The following is a 17825-nucleotide window of genomic DNA, read 5'->3' as shown; positions in this document are numbered from 1 at the left end:
AATCAGTGCCAGACTCAAATTGCCCAGCCAGAGAACATCCAGTTCGTTTGAACTCTTCCAACAGCAAATGCCAATTTTTTAGATATAAGGATAGGTCCAATGAGTTGGCAACCAGTACCGGAAAGTGCTCCACATGACCAGACCTCAAGTCCACATCCAATTTCACCTCTCTGTATATTTGCTCACATTTCCCAAGAAGTGTAGTCAGCCTCAAATGACAATCCAAGCTCTCAGATCTCAAGGAACGCAAGGAGTGCAAGAAATCACCAGACAAATGCGTTTTGCCACTGCCAATATCCAATAGGCAGTTTACAGAGATAGTTCTTCCTCCTCGACTGAAGGTAACACAAATCGAGGTAGTTTACTCGAGTAACCAGAAGGAGACTGACAATCTGAATCTATGCGGAAAGAAGCATTTCGGGTTGTAGTGGCTCTAGATTTTGAAACGGTTACCCGAAAATTGTTTCGAGAGATATCCAAAGAACCAAGCAACCCGCCGCTTTTAATTAGCAAGCGTTTAATAGCCTCACTGGTGTCTCGCATCAAAACTGACAGAGAAGGAATTCTAGAGCCGCATAACTGAATAAGCTCTCCCTTCAATGCTCTCGGAAATTAAAAAAAATATATATTTTAGCCATTAATCGGGCCCCCGCAGAACCATCCTCAGAGAAATCACAATCGAGAGAGCTGGCCAGTTCTTCCAGAATGGAAGCTGTTCTGCAGATGAAACTACCAAGATCCTCATAAGAACTCTCCTCCTTGAAATCTTGGAATATCTTATCAATGATGTCACTAACATCTAAACATTCTCGTTTTAATACTGCCAGTGCTTGCTGATAATTAGTATTGACGCAACTTTAGTGATTAATCAGCACCAGAGGTCTCCCAGACAGAGTGCATTTTAAAAAGTTTAATTTTTCTGCGTCATTTGCCATGCCTGCTGCATAATTTTCAAATCGTGATAAGAAATTGTAAAAACTCATTCTATCATTTTCCATTTCACAACCACTGAACGTTGATCCAGTGATTTGAACTTGAGGAAGTTTAACAGTGAATGATGAATGAGCTCTATCCATAGAAGGTCCAGGCGTATAAGGAAGGGAAGGTCGCTTTGAATAGCCACTAGCCTCTGGAGGATATAACAGGAGAGATCTAATTCCTTCCGTATATTCAGCTGGTAACTGATCAATCGGACTCCATAAGCTCTCTTTCCTCTTCAGAGACACAGTAAAGTTGCAACTTGCAAATGGAGATTTCAATTTCGTTGATATATTCCAAAATTTCCCCGTGGAATACAGAAAATATAGCAGGAGTAATCTGTGCCACGGGACAAACGAAGTCTACCCTTGATTTTCATCTTCAGAATGGAAATCTGGTTACGGTGTCGCTCCCTGGAATCTGCCACAGATGAAGTATCAGAGGTCTCCATATCCTTGTACGGGTAATTGAACAATTTCCAGAATTGTCACTAAATGATGTTAATAATGACTCAAAGTTCTGCTAGAAATTGTGTTGAACTGTTGTATTTTTTTCGCAAATTGTTGGAAAAAAAGTCATATAACTAAGAGTAGCTAACCTGAAGTGAGGTTGCGAAAAAAAATACAATCTTCTTCGCGACCTTCTTCTCAGCTCTTGTAACCACAGTAATATAAAAATAAAGGAATATGTGACTCTTCACAAAGGAGGAAGGTTTTTATAACAATTACCTTACTCTATTAGTATAAATAACCACAAGGCTATTGTTCTTGAATGTTGGAAGAGCATCCTCACACCTCCGGCAGCTACACTCAGGTAAGCTATGTATTATTCACCACAAAGAATAAGATGATGTATATGATTTTTGAAGTCTCTCTATAAGCGCGCAGGTGTTATGCAGCAAGAGGGAGAGACAAGATGACGATAATCATCTGACTGCTTGATACATAGCAGATTTATTTCTTATTAATTAGTGGAACAATCAGAATTTGTCTCATTAGTTAAAACTAATTGGAGTTAAGTTCACTCTTATTCGTACAACCTGTGTAAACAGTAATGTCTACACCGATTCTTCCATAAGATGAGCCGTACGCGTATGTACATGTTCAAATATCTATCAGTAAATAATTATTTGTAGCTCCCTTTAGGCCCATCCCTTAATGAGAAATAATACCAGTCATCGCATATATAAATGCAATTTTTGTTTACAAGGTTAGGACGACTGATTATGGTTTCTGTCTGTTTAAAATTAATAGGCTATTTTCTCATCATGTCGTGTGACAGTTGTAATTGGCCTCATTGGTCAGATGGAGGTCAAGGTGATTATTTTTCCGGGATTTGAATCGTGCAACTCTGATGAAAGATATATACAAATCTAAATTCCTCATCAAAGTTTTTAACCCCGGTGTTGGCTTGGAGAAAAAGAAGAAAAGAAAAAAAACTATCGATTTTGTTATTCTGTTTTATACGCAAAAAGGTACTCGGTGTTGCCCGGGAAATTTCTTATAATAATACCGTATTACATTTGATTATACGGCATAATCAGTGCTCCAGAAGAAGGGTGCAAAAGATGCCTGCGCAGCTCCATCGTTATTCCCGGTAGGACGCCACAGATGATTAGCGATAAATTTTCGCTTTCTCAAAGAGAGAAAAGGTACAGCCTGTGAGAGGACTTCGTAGAACTTCACACGATCACTATAACATGGCAAATAAAAGGGACCAGATCATTATAGAAATGGTCTAATATCAGTAGATTTTAAGGGTCAAGGATAAAATCCCTGGGACGTAAACCGGTGAATGTCTTATACATTTTTTAACACACTAAAACAGAGAAAAGAAATAGGCGGTGAGGTAGGGAGAGGTGTGTGGACAGAGGGAATTTGGGAAAGCGAGAAACGCAGACGAACAAAGACAGGCAGAGAGATAAATTCTAATATATTTAATATAAGTAATAGATTTTAACCTATTCGTTGATTTTATGGCTCTCGGCTACATGGCTAGACTTGCTAGTAGATCAATAAATAATAGGTTCAGTTAAACCTTTTACTTCTATGCAAACTACACAGGAAAATAAACCATCTTTAATAACACTTATATTCCAAGGATAATTAGACCTCTTGATTGGTTGTTTTTGTTTTACGGCATATCAATCCTTTTCAGGTAATTTAATGCCGAATCCCGTGATTTTGAAAAACAAGTTTTAGTAACAATATATATATATATATATATATATATATATATATTTCAAATCAGTTTCTATTTAACCCATAGTTTGGGACAGTAACAGGTACTACCACTCCGGGTCAGAATGGACCTGGGAGCAATGGCAATTAAGGGTGAGTCCATACTACTCAAAGCCCGCAAGCTGGGGCCCTACCATTCGATATAGTGTAAGGTCATATCCAGGACCACGCCTCTTAAACGTTTAGTGAAGGATTTGTTATTTGAATTTTTCGGACGACAATTCTCATCTTGAGTACAATTATCTCAACTTTTCGGTCAGCGAAAGCTCTCATCTTCCCGTGTATCTTTTCGAACTCGGAAATTTATCTGTTGAATCTGGACAGAATTAAGAAAAAAGAGGATTCCCGAGTTTAATATAAACATTCCTAAGTTCGACAAGATACACTTGAAGAAGGTCGGAGGTTACACCAACAGAAACTTTGTGAACATGATACAAGATGAGAGCAATAGTCCGACAAATTCAGATTATTTATGTAAACCTGAAAGCATTAGCAACAATCAACAGCTCCTGAAATGCCCGGAAAAATAATTCTCGATGATATACCCCATGAGTTAATAACCTGGAAACTACATCATCGAGTCCATCCAACGATGAAAATAATATAAGAAAAATACGTCTTTTTTATCAGCTGTGTATTGGTACATATTGATTTTCGTTATCGAGGTACACATGATACTAAACATTGGTACATATTGATTTTCGTTATAGAGGTACACATGATACTAAACATTGGTACATATTGATTTTCGTTATCGAGGTACACATGATACTAAACATTGGTACATATTGATTTTCGTTATAGAGGTACACATGATACTAAACATTGGTAATATATGTTTGTTTCTCTAAGACTTTTCTCTTGTTTTATTTGATCACACAAAACCCATGTCAAATATTCAGTTTTAGTATTTTAACTGTTCGTAATTAACAAGGATAACCAATTTACTTACCAGCATCCGTCACTTAGCTTCTATCTACTATGCTTCTAACGCATGCATGGTTTGGTAACATCCACTTTTGTATTTTATATAGTCCTTTTCATTCAGTATTTTATAAATCTTTATCTCTATTTATTACCAGTCAAGGGTGATAACTATGGAATGGAAATCTGAATAATTTAATATTAATACGGAATGTCACAAGATAAATTTATTGTTGAAGAGAATACGGAGATAGAAAGGGAAAGAAAAGCATATATAGCGAAAAGAAAGGTTAATTTGACATTAGGTATTTTTATTTTTTAGATTTAATTAACATTTACTAAATACAAATAGCATAACTCCTGATAAGTTTCGCAGCAAATTAATCACAAGTTTCTAATACGTACACATACATATATATATATATATATATATATATGTATGTGTGTGTGTGTGTGTTCATAAAGATAGTTTACTAAATAAAGAAGGCGTTTTATGACGTATCATCAACATGTGGATTTGGTTCTTATAACTGTTTTTAAAGTTTTTTTTTAATTATTAAGAATAACATGTATTTTAGATATTTTGCAAATGCAAGGGGCAGATGATATAAAATGGTTAATTCACAAGAGAAGGTAGAAAATTATGTGTGTGTATGTATGTGTGTATGTATTAAAAGAAAATCCGGTAACACCTATCATTAAACATTCCTATTAACAAATCCATTGACATGCATCATATATATTCCACTATAAAGAAAAAAGAAATAGAGAAGGAAGGAGAATGGCACGTTCACACACACACATATGTATATTAGTTGCACATGCAAGTAATATACTTTTTATATTCTAACATACGTCCACATCCCATTTCTTTATGATAACATGTCCTTAAATATATTATCACTATTACACCCGGATACGAGAAGTGTGTCAGAAATATGCGTATATACGTGCAAACATTTATTTACATGTGCGCGTAATCCTTTTTTTTTCTGAGAAAAACGGACACTTTCGGTAAAATCCCCACCCACATCCACTCATCCAATTAAAATAAGCCATTCTCGTATGACCGTCGTTTCGTTCCTAGCTACATAAATATGGTAATTTCAGACCGAAAAAGACCAGAACAAAAAACGGAACCGAACTGAATTACAGAGAGACAGTAAAACACTTACACAATGCAGCGCAAGCCATACAAAGATTTTAAAGTGTCTGTTCTCTCCAGCTTGTTGATAGTAGTTCTGTTCCCCCAACGACTCTTCGGCGCACACTGCCCTTCACCCTGTTGGTGTGTAGACAACAGTATTAACTGCAATGAAAAAGCATTCACTGAAATACCAAACGACTTACCAAGGGATACAATGTACCTTAACATGGACAATAACCAACTCCGCGTTCTTGATCTCCAGGTACTCAGTAAACTACCAAACCTACAGTTTCTGACGATACGCGAAAACCAGATAACGAAAGTTAAACCGGCGAAATTTAAGCAAACGAATCTGAAAACGCTTGATCTGCACGGAAATTGCTTCCGGGTGATTGAAAAATCACCGTTCTCCCTGATCCCAAATTTAATGAACCTTGACCTCTCGAAAAACTCCCTGACAAGCGTCGAAGGACTTTTTAAAAATCTAAGCCATCTACGTCATCTTACATTATCGGATAATCACCTTACAGATATTTCTAATGATGTATTTTTGGATACAGTGCGTTTGGAGAAGCTGGATCTTAAGGATAACAAAATGGAGAGATTGGATTTTAATGTGTTTGGCAATCTAAGACAGCTTTCACTTCTCGACCTTACGCGGAATCCTATCAGTGAAATCACGGGTTCATCGGAAAATAATGCCAACCTTAATATCTTAGATTTATCACAATGTCGGCTGGCCGAAATACCTTCAAATCTGCCTTCATCTTTAATGTACTTAAATGTCGGTAGTAACAGATTAACTCTTATCAGAAATGCTTCCTTGGAAAATTACGGTCGATTGGAGAATCTTATTCTTGATCATAACAAAATCTCTACGATAGAAACGCGAAGCTTCCTGCATCTTAACAGGCTCACCCATCTGGATCTCAGCGATAATTCGCTTTCGAATTTTCCTGGATTCTTTCCTAAAACTTTGCAATATGTTTATATGGATCGGAACAATATTTCTACCTTATCTTTTACTTCCTTTTCTCGAATTCCATATTTGACTTCGCTGTCGTTAATAAATAACAAACTTACAACATTGAATCGAAAATCATTCCGCATCTTAAGAAGTTTAAAATTCTTATACCTGGATGGAAATCCTCTCAAAGCTTTAGCGGAACATGACTTGTCAGAACAACGAGAGCTTGAAGTGCTTTCTCTCAACTCGTGTCCACTAGATAAATTGGCATTTCGACCTTTTATCAAACTAAAGAAACTCAGAGAACTTCATCTTGCATTTATCCAACACCGTCTGTATTTTAATACCGCCGTATTGAAAGAACTGCCTAATTTGGAAAAACTGAATTTACAAGGAAGTCCGGCTCTTATATACCAAATGATAAACACCCCGGAAAATCTTGTATATTTAAAAGAAAGTATAAAGGTCTTGAATATAATGAACGCTTATCTGACATACATACCATCAAAATTTAAACACTATCTTCAGAATGCCTTAAAAATAAAATTGGCAGGCAATCCATTACATTGTGATGCCAATCTAGAATGGCTACACGATTGGATAAAGGAGGAGCCTGATAAATTTCCACAGAAAGATTTAATTACTTGCAGATCGCCTAAGAATATTCAAGGTACATCTATCTATTCTTTGCCTGACGGTTATTTTCAATCAATAACTGCTTCTTCTAATCAACCAGCTACTTCAGCATTCACCACCGACTTGAATGTACAAAACCAAGTTTTTGTTTCACAAGAAGAAATCATCTCTGATTTAGATTACGCCGACGACCTAACTAACTATCCTGTATCTGGTCCAGAGAAAGATACCAACTGTCTCAGTGCAAACATCGAGGAAGATCAAACGGATATAAACATGAAAATTGGAATATCCATGTACGCATCCACCGTCAACGCGATAGAGACTGATACCTCGTCATTTCCACCAGGGGAAGAACCAAAAGATGCGAGGTCATCTACACCGTGTGCTGACTGTAACGTCCGTATAAATACGGAAAATAATCAACTGGCTGAACTACCACAGAAGTCATCAACTGTGCGAATTAATACGAAACGCGACGAAATTCAAGACGGTAATTACAGACGAGAAAGCGACAGCGTCATTGTTTCAGTTACAGCATATGAAAATCGACTCACTCATCAGCCGACTTCAAACGACATTAGTAGTACGAAAGCTTGGCTAGACAAGAGCAATTTACCGCGTTCTGATACTAGCAAGGAGATTATAACTAACACCGGTACATCAACGCCGTTAAAACATATCAGTCATAGCAACAACGTACAAGAGACTCTAAGGGGAAACAGGTTTGATAGAACAGATTTCCCGACCACCGTTAATGAAAGATCGACGTTTGGAAGAGGTGATCTGTTAAATGACGTGGATATCGAAATAGACAATAAGTCGAATGTTAATGACATTAATGAAAAATCAACAGATAATCCAAATAGGAAAAGAGACAGAAAGGTACCCTTTTTTTTACAGGTTGCGGCCATAACTGCCTCGTCCTGGGCAGGCGTTTTAGCGGTTTCGACCGGATCCTTCCTTTTTATTTTACGAAGGTTCCGTCAAAAGGAAAAAAAAGGAAGGCGGACAATGCCAAATGATGCAACGGGGAATTGTTGATAACGGAAGTATACTAACTTTGCTTTTATTTTTTGTAGCTTTTGAAAATTACAAAAACAGTTTGAAAGAATGTTTCTGAAAGGACTAGTGTTGTCGAAACTTTTCAACTTTGATTGCTTTTTAAAAAGAAAAGATAATGCAGGTGTATATGACATGTTATTTCAGATTTTCAAAAAAATCTTTATTAATATCTATTTCGTACCAAATTTAATATTATGTAAAAAGGAAAATTTAAATAATTTAGAAACGTAAATGGCAGCTAAAAATTGATATTAAAATTAAATTCTAAGTTTAATATAAATGAGTTTATTATTTTATTGTGTTGACAACTAGGTTTCCTTCGTTTCGTTTTTAATTTAAAAGGTTTAATCATAAATATCAATTAATAAATCAACATATTTCTTGTTTAGAAATTTTTCACAAAGTAAAAACGTGTTTAAATGTTTTCTCATTTTAAAATATTCAAGTGACTGTTTATTCAACAGTAACCGGCTGGAACATAACAGTGGGGCAATATATTCAGAATACACCGGCGAGTGTGGGGGACTTTCTAAATAGAAAGTGTCATGTTCCGGTTGATAAGTGCTTTCATCAACATAATGTCTCGAAAAGGGGAAAATAAGCTTTGCGCAACGTCTTAAAATAATAATATGGTTGGTTGTTTTTGTTTTACGGCATATCAACCCTTTTCAGGTTATTTAATGCCGAATCCAGTATTTTTGAAGAATTTGTTTTCAATAGAATATTTTTGTTGTTTTCAAGTCGGTTTCTATTTAACCCATAGTTGGGACCCTAACAGGTACTACCACTCCGGGTCAGAGTGGACCTGGGAGCAATGTTAATTAAAGGGTGGCTCCACACTCCCCAAAGCCCGCAAGTTGGGGCCTCACCACTGGATATAGTTTAAGGTCATATCCAGGACTCCCATTGAGGGACTTTTACCCTCTGCAGGGGGGGGGCAGTCGGCGTATTCTAATGCCCCACCGACAGGGCCTAAAATAATAATATAATTTAAAATTTATTCAAAAGCAATAAACACTCTCCTTATATTTTTCTGTTAAGTGCTAATCGTCCGCTTGGTATTTGCTTTCGGCATTGCCCATCACGTGGTCTCGTTCAGTACTGTAATAAAAGTGTTTTCCTTACAAAGAGTAAAAAGGAGGATTCCATAACTAAATCTATATTTAAATGATTAAAAAGCTAAATTTAAATTAGTCCGAAAAAATAAATAAATACAAAATGATTTCGTAATCGCATTCTCGGTAAAAATAAAATTCTTAATTCAAAAACACGATGGAATTATAAAAAAATAATATAAAAAAGAAAGCGGTGGAAACTTATTTGCCAACTCAATTTTCAGATCAGTTCTCATCGAGCTGCGCGGATTATTTTATAACATATAGAAAAATATCGCGTCACAATCGAAAAAAAAAAAAGCTAATATCTCAATACTTTTATTTTTCAGTCTGAAATTTTGGTGTTGAATTAATATATTAATTAAACATAAAAAATGTAAATAAATATAAATTGTAAATAACAAATCCAAGCCCAGGATAAATATTAACGCCAGGGAAATTATATTATATAAAACGTAAACATAACTGAAACCGCGCTAAAAAAATTATAATAATGAACAGTTACCTTTTAAAGCCAATAATTATAATATAAGCATTTGATGCATAATCATTTCTAGTACGAGATTAAAAATGAATTGTAAAAATCTGGAGGTACGGCATGAAGATCTAGTAGGTTTGAATTTTTTTTAGATTATTCTTCGAACTAACAATTGTGCATTATACGGGCGGCGCGATTGGTAGAGGCGAAACTCCAATTTCATGGGTAAATAACACGGCAAACAAACAAATTTTTTTTAACACAAAAATATTTGAAAACTAAAACAGTTATTATATAATATATATATATATATATGTGTGTGTGTGTGTGTAAAAACATTTATTGAAATATACGCGTAAGAAAATACAATTAAAAAACAAGGTTTGAATTAAAACATTGAATTTTTTTCGGACAATTTAAATGAAACATTTTTCGAATTACAGTAGCAGTGAATTTATTTTTATTCTTTTTTCCGAAACATTGTTTTAATTAAAGTAAAATTATCACTGTGAGAGAACATAGGTTAAGTTTGTTTTGGTACTTGTTGAGGTGACCTCTCAACAAGTATCAAAACAAACTTAACCTATGTTCTATATCATAATTTTTTTGTCTGAGAAGCGCCACCTGGCGACAGTTTGGGGAAACGCACAAAAACAGCGCTGTCCATGTAATGCAGAAGTGCCTTCAGACTACTATTTTCATATTGGGTGCTATTCTCACAACTTTAAAATGTATACGAAATTTCGAAGTAAACGATTTATTTAATCCACAGAGGTAGATTATTCACGTTGCCTCAGCCACGACTAGATATGTCTTAATTATTTATTATATTTTAGAGCCATTAACCTTTATAAAAATACAGTGTGTCCCAAAAGAAGCTGACGGATGTTGAATTTTATTAACTTCCTCAATATTTAAGTTATGCTTACCAATTTTTATATGTGAGCCACTTAGTGATGTTGAGATATAGTAATATCATTTTTTACTTATTCTAATTTTATTTACACAACTTAATGTTTTGTTTTACGGCATATCAACCTTTTTCGGGTTATTTAATGCTGAATCCAGTTATTTTTTAAATAGTATTCATGTTGCATACAGTTATTTTGTAGAAGGTTTTTATTCTTTAAGTTCTTTGTGCTTTCAAGCGCTAGTTTGTAGTGTTTGCTTTGGTTGTTTTATAGTGGATTTTGTCGTTTTTGTTCCCTGCCCTACAGAACATGAGTTTTGCAATGGGAGAGGTAAATATTTGGTACATTTTAAATTACGAAACTACCCAAAAAGTTGGAGAGATAGAAAGAGAAAAGGGAATTGGGAAGAAGGGAAAAGGGGGAAATGTGTTATTGTTTTTGAAGAACATAATTAAGTTTTGCAAAAGGAAGTAGGAAAACAAAAAGCATCAATGTTAGGTGCATTTCGTTTAAGGAAGCCAATATCTTCAGGTAGCCTGATCTGGTAGCCCCAGTTACACATTAGGAGAAAGATTAGGTTATAAAAAAGTCTATACTGCTATAATTTTTTGTGTATTTATATTCATATTAAAAACCCTTTTGCTATTTATTTAAAAAGAAAAAAACACTTTTTTTTCATATGGGTCGTGGAATTGCATTCATCCGCAAGAGATCTAGCTAATTTGTATATTCTTTTAAACATTCATTTTAATTCCCTATTAGTTTTTTTCCCGGTTTTCTTATGCGATGATCATCTTTAATATACAATTACATGTAATTATATTCATGCAGATATTCTACATGATAAATACTTGCGTAATATTTCCGTAAAAGGTTATAGTAAAGACAAAGCTCTTTGTATATATACATATTTATGTATGCATATATATTTGTTAAAAAAAATTGCCTATAAAACTCCTCTGTCAGTGTTAGGTCTATAAACATGAAACTTAATACATAGATTAGAACGCATGCGAAACTTTATATTCGGGTTTTAGCCCGGGAAAATCGTAACGTAACGTAACTTGGTTCATGTTTTAATTTTTAGTCTTGTAGCAAACATGTCTACGTAAATCGGGCATTAACGTCAAATGAAAACATAAATCGTAAGCTAAACGTTTTGGTTTCGATTCTTATTGGTGGCGCAAACTTTAAATCATTATTATGTATTACTCCAATATAATATAATACGAAATCTGCATTAATTAGAATATATTTAAGCGTACTTTACGACCGGGCTATGCCGGACGGCCTGCTAGTTATTTAGTAAAATGGGCTAATATCTCACGAAGTGGTTATATATAAGTTTGATATATGTCTACTAATTTAAATGTTCAGGGGAAATAATATTTAGATATTTCTGAGTTATCTCCCGTTAAATTTTTATTTAGTGTATATTAAATTTAAAATTTTCATTAAAAGTGTTTCTCTTTTTTATTTTATCAGTTAAGGGGTATTGAATATATAAAAAAATATGAAAATTTATAAAAATCGCATCTCGTTTATTGGACTTAGGAATAGTTACTAACGAGACCAAAATCTGGTTTAAAATATATGGTTAACCACTTGTCTTATTTTCGTAAATTATGTTTTTAAGTACTTATGATTGGTTAATGAATCTAAATATTAGCCTACCCTTTTTGTTATACATAATTTAGATATAATATCTCATAGTGGTTTATTCTAATTTTTATTTTAATTATTTTAAATTTTTAACAAAAGGTTGAACTAGAACTTAAATACGAAACCTCGGAAGTAAAGATTTCACCATTTTCCCAATACTAAACATGGCGACTAATACACCTGAAGTAGGCGGAGGATTACATCGACTGAAACGTTGTGTAAATAATATTCAAGGCGTAAACAGTAGTCGATTCAAGCCAAATAATACAAGTTTTTTAAAAATTGTGTTTTAACTTATGTAAAATCCTTTTTACTTCATAACAAAAGTAGTGTCAAATCTGTTAAATTAATTTTTTTTATTTAATTAGTCATTCCAAACTGCAATTATTGCTCAGAAATCGAAAATGAAACAAAATACTAATAGAAGATTATATTTTCGCATGATAAACGTGTGTTTGTACCAGGATTTTACTTAAGTAAAATTAATTTGTTGTATAATTTTTGTACATTTTTCTTTTTGTTCCCTAACCCTTTGTCCTCAATGCATAAATATACACTTTTCAAAATCTTTTCTTACATGTTACAACTATAAAAGTGATAATCTCAACTGCTCTACATTGTTCGGAATACAGATATTTTCAAATAACAAAAATATGGTGCGGCCTCTATTTCAAAATCTTTGCATAAAAATATTGAATGTTTTTGTATGTTGAATTTGTTTGATTCGCTGTATTTCTTTAAACGCTACCAAATAATTGAAGTCATAAAACGCCACTGGTGTTTAGCATAATCAATTTACTTTTTTAAAAAATTAATTTATCTAATATATAAAATGTTATATATATATATCTATATAATACTAAAAGTCTATGGATCTTGTATGTTTGCAATCAGATTTCCGGTTTTCAACATCCGGTTGCGCATGCGTTAATAGCAACGTCTGCAATCCGTTATTCCAATTCCGGAATTTTTATATCGCTTTTAATACAAACAATTTAATTTAATTTGATCAAATAGTTATTTATATATACAAATAATACATAGATTCATAGATAATTATAATATATATTATAAAATCTATTTATCTATGAATCTATTGATAATATGAAATATTACCCTATACAATTTATGGAAAGAAAACACCTCTCACTTTCCCTCTAATAGATTTCAACACTCCTACTCCCTCTGTTTTCGTTACGTACGCGAGAAATAGTTACGTGTATGTGTGAGAGAGAGAGAAAAAGGCAGCGATGTAAAACTGGATAGAGTTATCCCCCTTAACTAATGCAGACCTTTTTACTAGAGGGCGTTATTACAAAAAAATTTCTTTTTCTTCTTCCCATGTTTTTTAAAGTCGTCTGCTTACATTTCCAAACGGAAAGCTGAATCGGTAAATGCACACATTTCTATTACATTAAATAGTGTTTTCCTTTACACAATGGGTACTGAATGTTTGCTTAAATTAAATGAAAAAGTTACATTTTATTTTCATTTTCTATTTAAAAAGCCATTATTAACATGTGGAGAGTGTTTTTTTTATTATTCTGTACTTTCAACTAACAATTTCATTTAAAAGATGATATATCAAAATTTGAATTTAACTATAATAAGGATTATGATACCTGTTCAGTGCATATTTACCTATAAGTATGACCAACCACTTATAATTCAGTAACTGTAATTTAAAAAAAATAACAATTATAATAAACAGAACGACTCATAGAAATCTATCTATATTCTTTTTTCATTTTAATATACTTTCATAGAAATGCTTCTGTTATGTAAAAAAAAAACTATTTTCTTTATGCCACAAGTGTCACGCTCATACATGAATTCCATAGCTAATATAACGTACTGACCCAACGGGTCACGGGTGGTCTAGTATATATATATATATGTCTTTGTCCCTATATTTTCAAACTATCTCTTTCAAGACTAAAAGTCGCAGAGCATGGATAGGAGCCACAAATGATTGAATTTTTTATGAACCGTTCATTTATAGATTTTTAACTGGTTTAAATAGATTTTTAGGAGACAAAAATGGGTCAAAATTGAAATAATTGTTATAAGTTTTGTACATTCATCCTAGTTTATTTTATTTTTTATTTTAATCAGTTCATACGCGTCACGTTGGTACAGTGGTAACGTTACCAGCTTTGAATTCTACAGTTTTGCTTTCGGTTTCGATTCTCGCATCCAAATATTTTTTATTTTATTTTTGAAATCACGACTATAATAATATATACGAAATCTGGACAAATTCAAATATAGTGAAGCGTATTTTACGTCTGGCAAAAGCTGAGCGCCCCCCCCACGTTAGTTTAAGATCAAAACTTAACTCAGGCATGAATTTTCCTACTTAGGATATAAAAAAAAACAAAACAATCTAATGAAGTAATATGTAAATATACTAGCGCCCAAGTTTGCCCCGCTTTAAAATACGCTTAAATATAATATTTGTTCAGACTTTGTATATATTATTATAGAGTCGAGATTCGAGAGCCATCAGCTAAAATCTAAACCGAAAGCAAAACTGTAGCATTCAAAACAACTGTACCAACGTGACACGCATATGAACTGAATAAAAATTAGGTTCGTTGTTTTTTGTTTTACGGCATATCAACATTTTTCAGGTTATTTAATGCCGAATCTAGTTATTTTGAGGGACGATTTTTAATGGAGTATATATTTTTAAAGTCAGATTCTATTTAACCCATAGTTGGGATCCTAACCGGTACTACCACTCCGAATCAGAGTGGACCTGGGAACACTGGCAATTAAAGGGTGGCTCCCCACTCCCCAAGGCCCGCAAGGTGGGGTATCAACATCGGATATAGTTTTAGGTCATATCCAGGACCGAATAAAAATTAAAACTTACAAATAAACTAAGATGAATATACAAAAGGTATAACGATTTTTCAATTTTGGCACATTTCTGACCCCCTTTAAAACTATTTTATCTGGCTAATGACCAAAGAAAGAACGATCCATAAAAAAAGTCCAATCATTTGAGGCCCCCTGCGACCTTTAGTTTTAGAAGAAATAGAGTTTGAAAAATATGGAGACAGAAAAAGGGCGATACGCATAAGTGAAAATGCGATAACGGGTTGTCAGCTAAATTTCATACTAAGCCATATAGAAACGCTTCTTTAAAACAAAACAAAAACAAAAAAAAGCATATGGTTGATATTTTTTTTTGTTATTGTAAAAACATATACAAAGCCGGTCTAACTTAGTCCAACCATGAATAGTGTTAAAACTCTAATAGGGAAACACAGAAATAATAGGTTTTTACAGTACTATGTAGATGTTCTACGTATTTGGACCAGATTGTTAGAAAAAAGTGCTTATTACTTTCCTCCCCACAAAAACACAGATCTGTTCTTAATGTGGGAATATCGAGCTTTCTAAAAAAAGAAAAAAAAGGATACTCTGGGTCAGGACGAAATAAAAATATGCTCCAGTCTAGAACCTATCTGCATCAGGTAAGGACGGAAAAGTTGAAGTACTATAAAGAACTAATACTATGTTTTGCTTTTATCTTAAAAAAAAAAAACCCCAAAGGATCATTATGATACATATGTTTATTACAATATTTAAATGGCATAATCTATAAAAATAATACAGTTTTAAAACGTGTGTTACCTCACAGATGAGTGTATTGAATAGTTGATAAGCATACAACAGGCAAGTAAAAATAAAAACACGAAAACCTCATTAAAGTAGAGATAATATATTTCGGTCGCTTCAAACGGCCTTTATCATTTGGAGTGCATATTTGTGGACAAAATAAAATAACCTTATATACATCTGAGCGTGTATGGTAATTAGATGAGATATAAAGCAAAAAGAGGAGGAGGAATATATGAGTGTATTGAAAGCCGTATGCGGATGGAATAGGAGAATGTGTAAGAAGAAAGACGGATAAAGAGGGAGGCGGGTAAAGATGCGCAGCGAAGGAAAAGAAGTGGGTTTCTATAATCTGGTCCAAATTTCGATTCCAACAAAAATTTTAATCTTTTGAAAGTCAGTAAGGATTTACAAGATGACAAATACTAATAGACTTAGTAAAGTCTTATTTATATAGATTCGAAAGTAGACATTGAGTTTACTTTGCCCATCTTCGTAGCTCTTGCTTTCCTTATTTTGTCCTGTAATCCTCACATTCTATGAGCAATGTTTCTTACAAGGGGGAAAGAATTGACGTTTTTTTAAGGTCAGAATGTATCCATCTAATACTTATTGTTAGCTAGCTTTTGACCTTTTGTTTAACTTCTTATATTAAGTAGCTTTATACCTTGTCTGGAGTGATTTCGATAAAAATCAATAATTGTCAGAATAAAAAGCAGATAAAATAGCAGTCTTAATAGTCCAAAGTATACATCGCGATTCGAAAGATTTAAAGGTTTTGCTCTGCAACATTATAAATCAATAGTCGCTATCTATTCTTATGGAATATATATGGAATTTCAAACCCAGACGCAGGGAAAACGTTTGCAAGAATTAATTGGGAATTTAAAATTTACATGAATTGAAGGCTTTGTTTGAAATAACTACATGAAAATAGTATCTAAGTATTCCTTTATTTCTATTTTTATGGCTAAAAATTAACATTTAATTAAGCTGGAACATTTAAATATTGTATTTGAAGTACATCTCAACAAAGTCCTTCGAAATACTAAAATAAAAAATAAAATTTAAATGTAAACTAATATTTCATATTCATTTTAAAATATTGAATTAGTTATCGTTTTTTTTATAATAAATATCTGTATATAATATATTTTACTTATAGCTTACTATTATCCGAGTTGAAAATGTTTGCCTATGTTTATTATGAATTTGTTATTGTTATGAGTTTGTACTTTTACAAATAAAATTCTATTTTTGTATACAACGTGTTTGTCAAATTTTTCATCAACGATGACTTTTTTTTTTAAATTGATACATGAAATTGATTGGGTGATTCTGTTTACAAAACCCACTTTTTATCGGTTAAAGCCGAAAATCGCAATCTTGATAACATAAGTCTTCGAATTATCATATATACTGACACGCACGCACATACACATCTTGAAGGTAATATAGTTTAAATAAGAATTTTCTTTATTAATTTTTAAAATTTTCCAGCATTTTATATTTTTGTTAAATAAAAACTTATGTTTCACGAACATTTGTTTCCTGTCTATGTATATTATATCTACAATTATATAAAGCCAACTGTGTCTGTGTGTGAGTGAGTTTGTTCCTTATAGACTCCGAAACAACTGAACAGATTTTCTGTAAAATTTACAGAACTTTAGTGTACAAGTCCGGGAGTGATATTTTAGTTTTTTCACAGAATAGTCCCGATAGTTGAAACCGTAGTTTTAACTTATCGGTAAAGCCATCTTTTCCATGTCGTCGCTAAGCAACAATGATGGCACAACGGGCCGTAAAAATTCTACTGTGGGTAAGTTGATAACGTATTTCTTTGTTTTATTTTGTTTTGTGTTTTTGCATGACGTTGTCTGCAGGTTCAAACCCCGCAAGTAAATAGCTTAATTCTTTTTCGTTAACTGGAAATAAGTTTATATAAAATAATTTTATAAAAGAAACAATACGTTCTCCAGAGTGCAATGTAGAATAACATTTTGGGCTAAGTTACTGCACAGGGGCATGGAAAACTTCCTCCTGTGCGATTTTACAGATTTCGATGACAA

General features: G+C 33.1%; 1 protein-coding gene across 1 annotated transcript; it reads left to right on the top strand.

The window, feature by feature from the left end:
* The first annotated feature begins 5267 nt into the window (after positions 1–5267).
* On the top strand, positions 5268–17039 carry LOC145284537 (uncharacterized). Its single transcript, XM_080133435.1, has one exon. The coding sequence runs from the start codon at positions 5321–5323 to the stop codon at positions 7934–7936; it is 2616 nt and encodes an 871-aa protein (XP_079989561.1). The 5' UTR covers positions 5268–5320; the 3' UTR covers positions 7937–17039.
* The last annotated feature ends 786 nt before the right edge of the window (positions 17040–17825 follow it).

The sequence above is a fragment of the Euprymna scolopes genome, chromosome 9 (genome assembly GCF_053919585.1).
Source record: "Euprymna scolopes isolate OS-2025 chromosome 9, ASM5391958v1, whole genome shotgun sequence".
NCBI lineage: Eukaryota > Metazoa > Mollusca > Cephalopoda > Sepiida > Sepiolidae > Euprymna > Euprymna scolopes.
This window is presented reverse-complemented; position numbering and strand designations above follow the sequence as displayed.

Excerpts from the sequence above, each read along its gene's own strand:
- LOC145284537 (XM_080133435.1), top strand. The coding sequence starts at position 5,321 with ATGCAGCGCAAGCCATACAAAGATTTTAAAGTGTCTGTTCTCTCCAGC.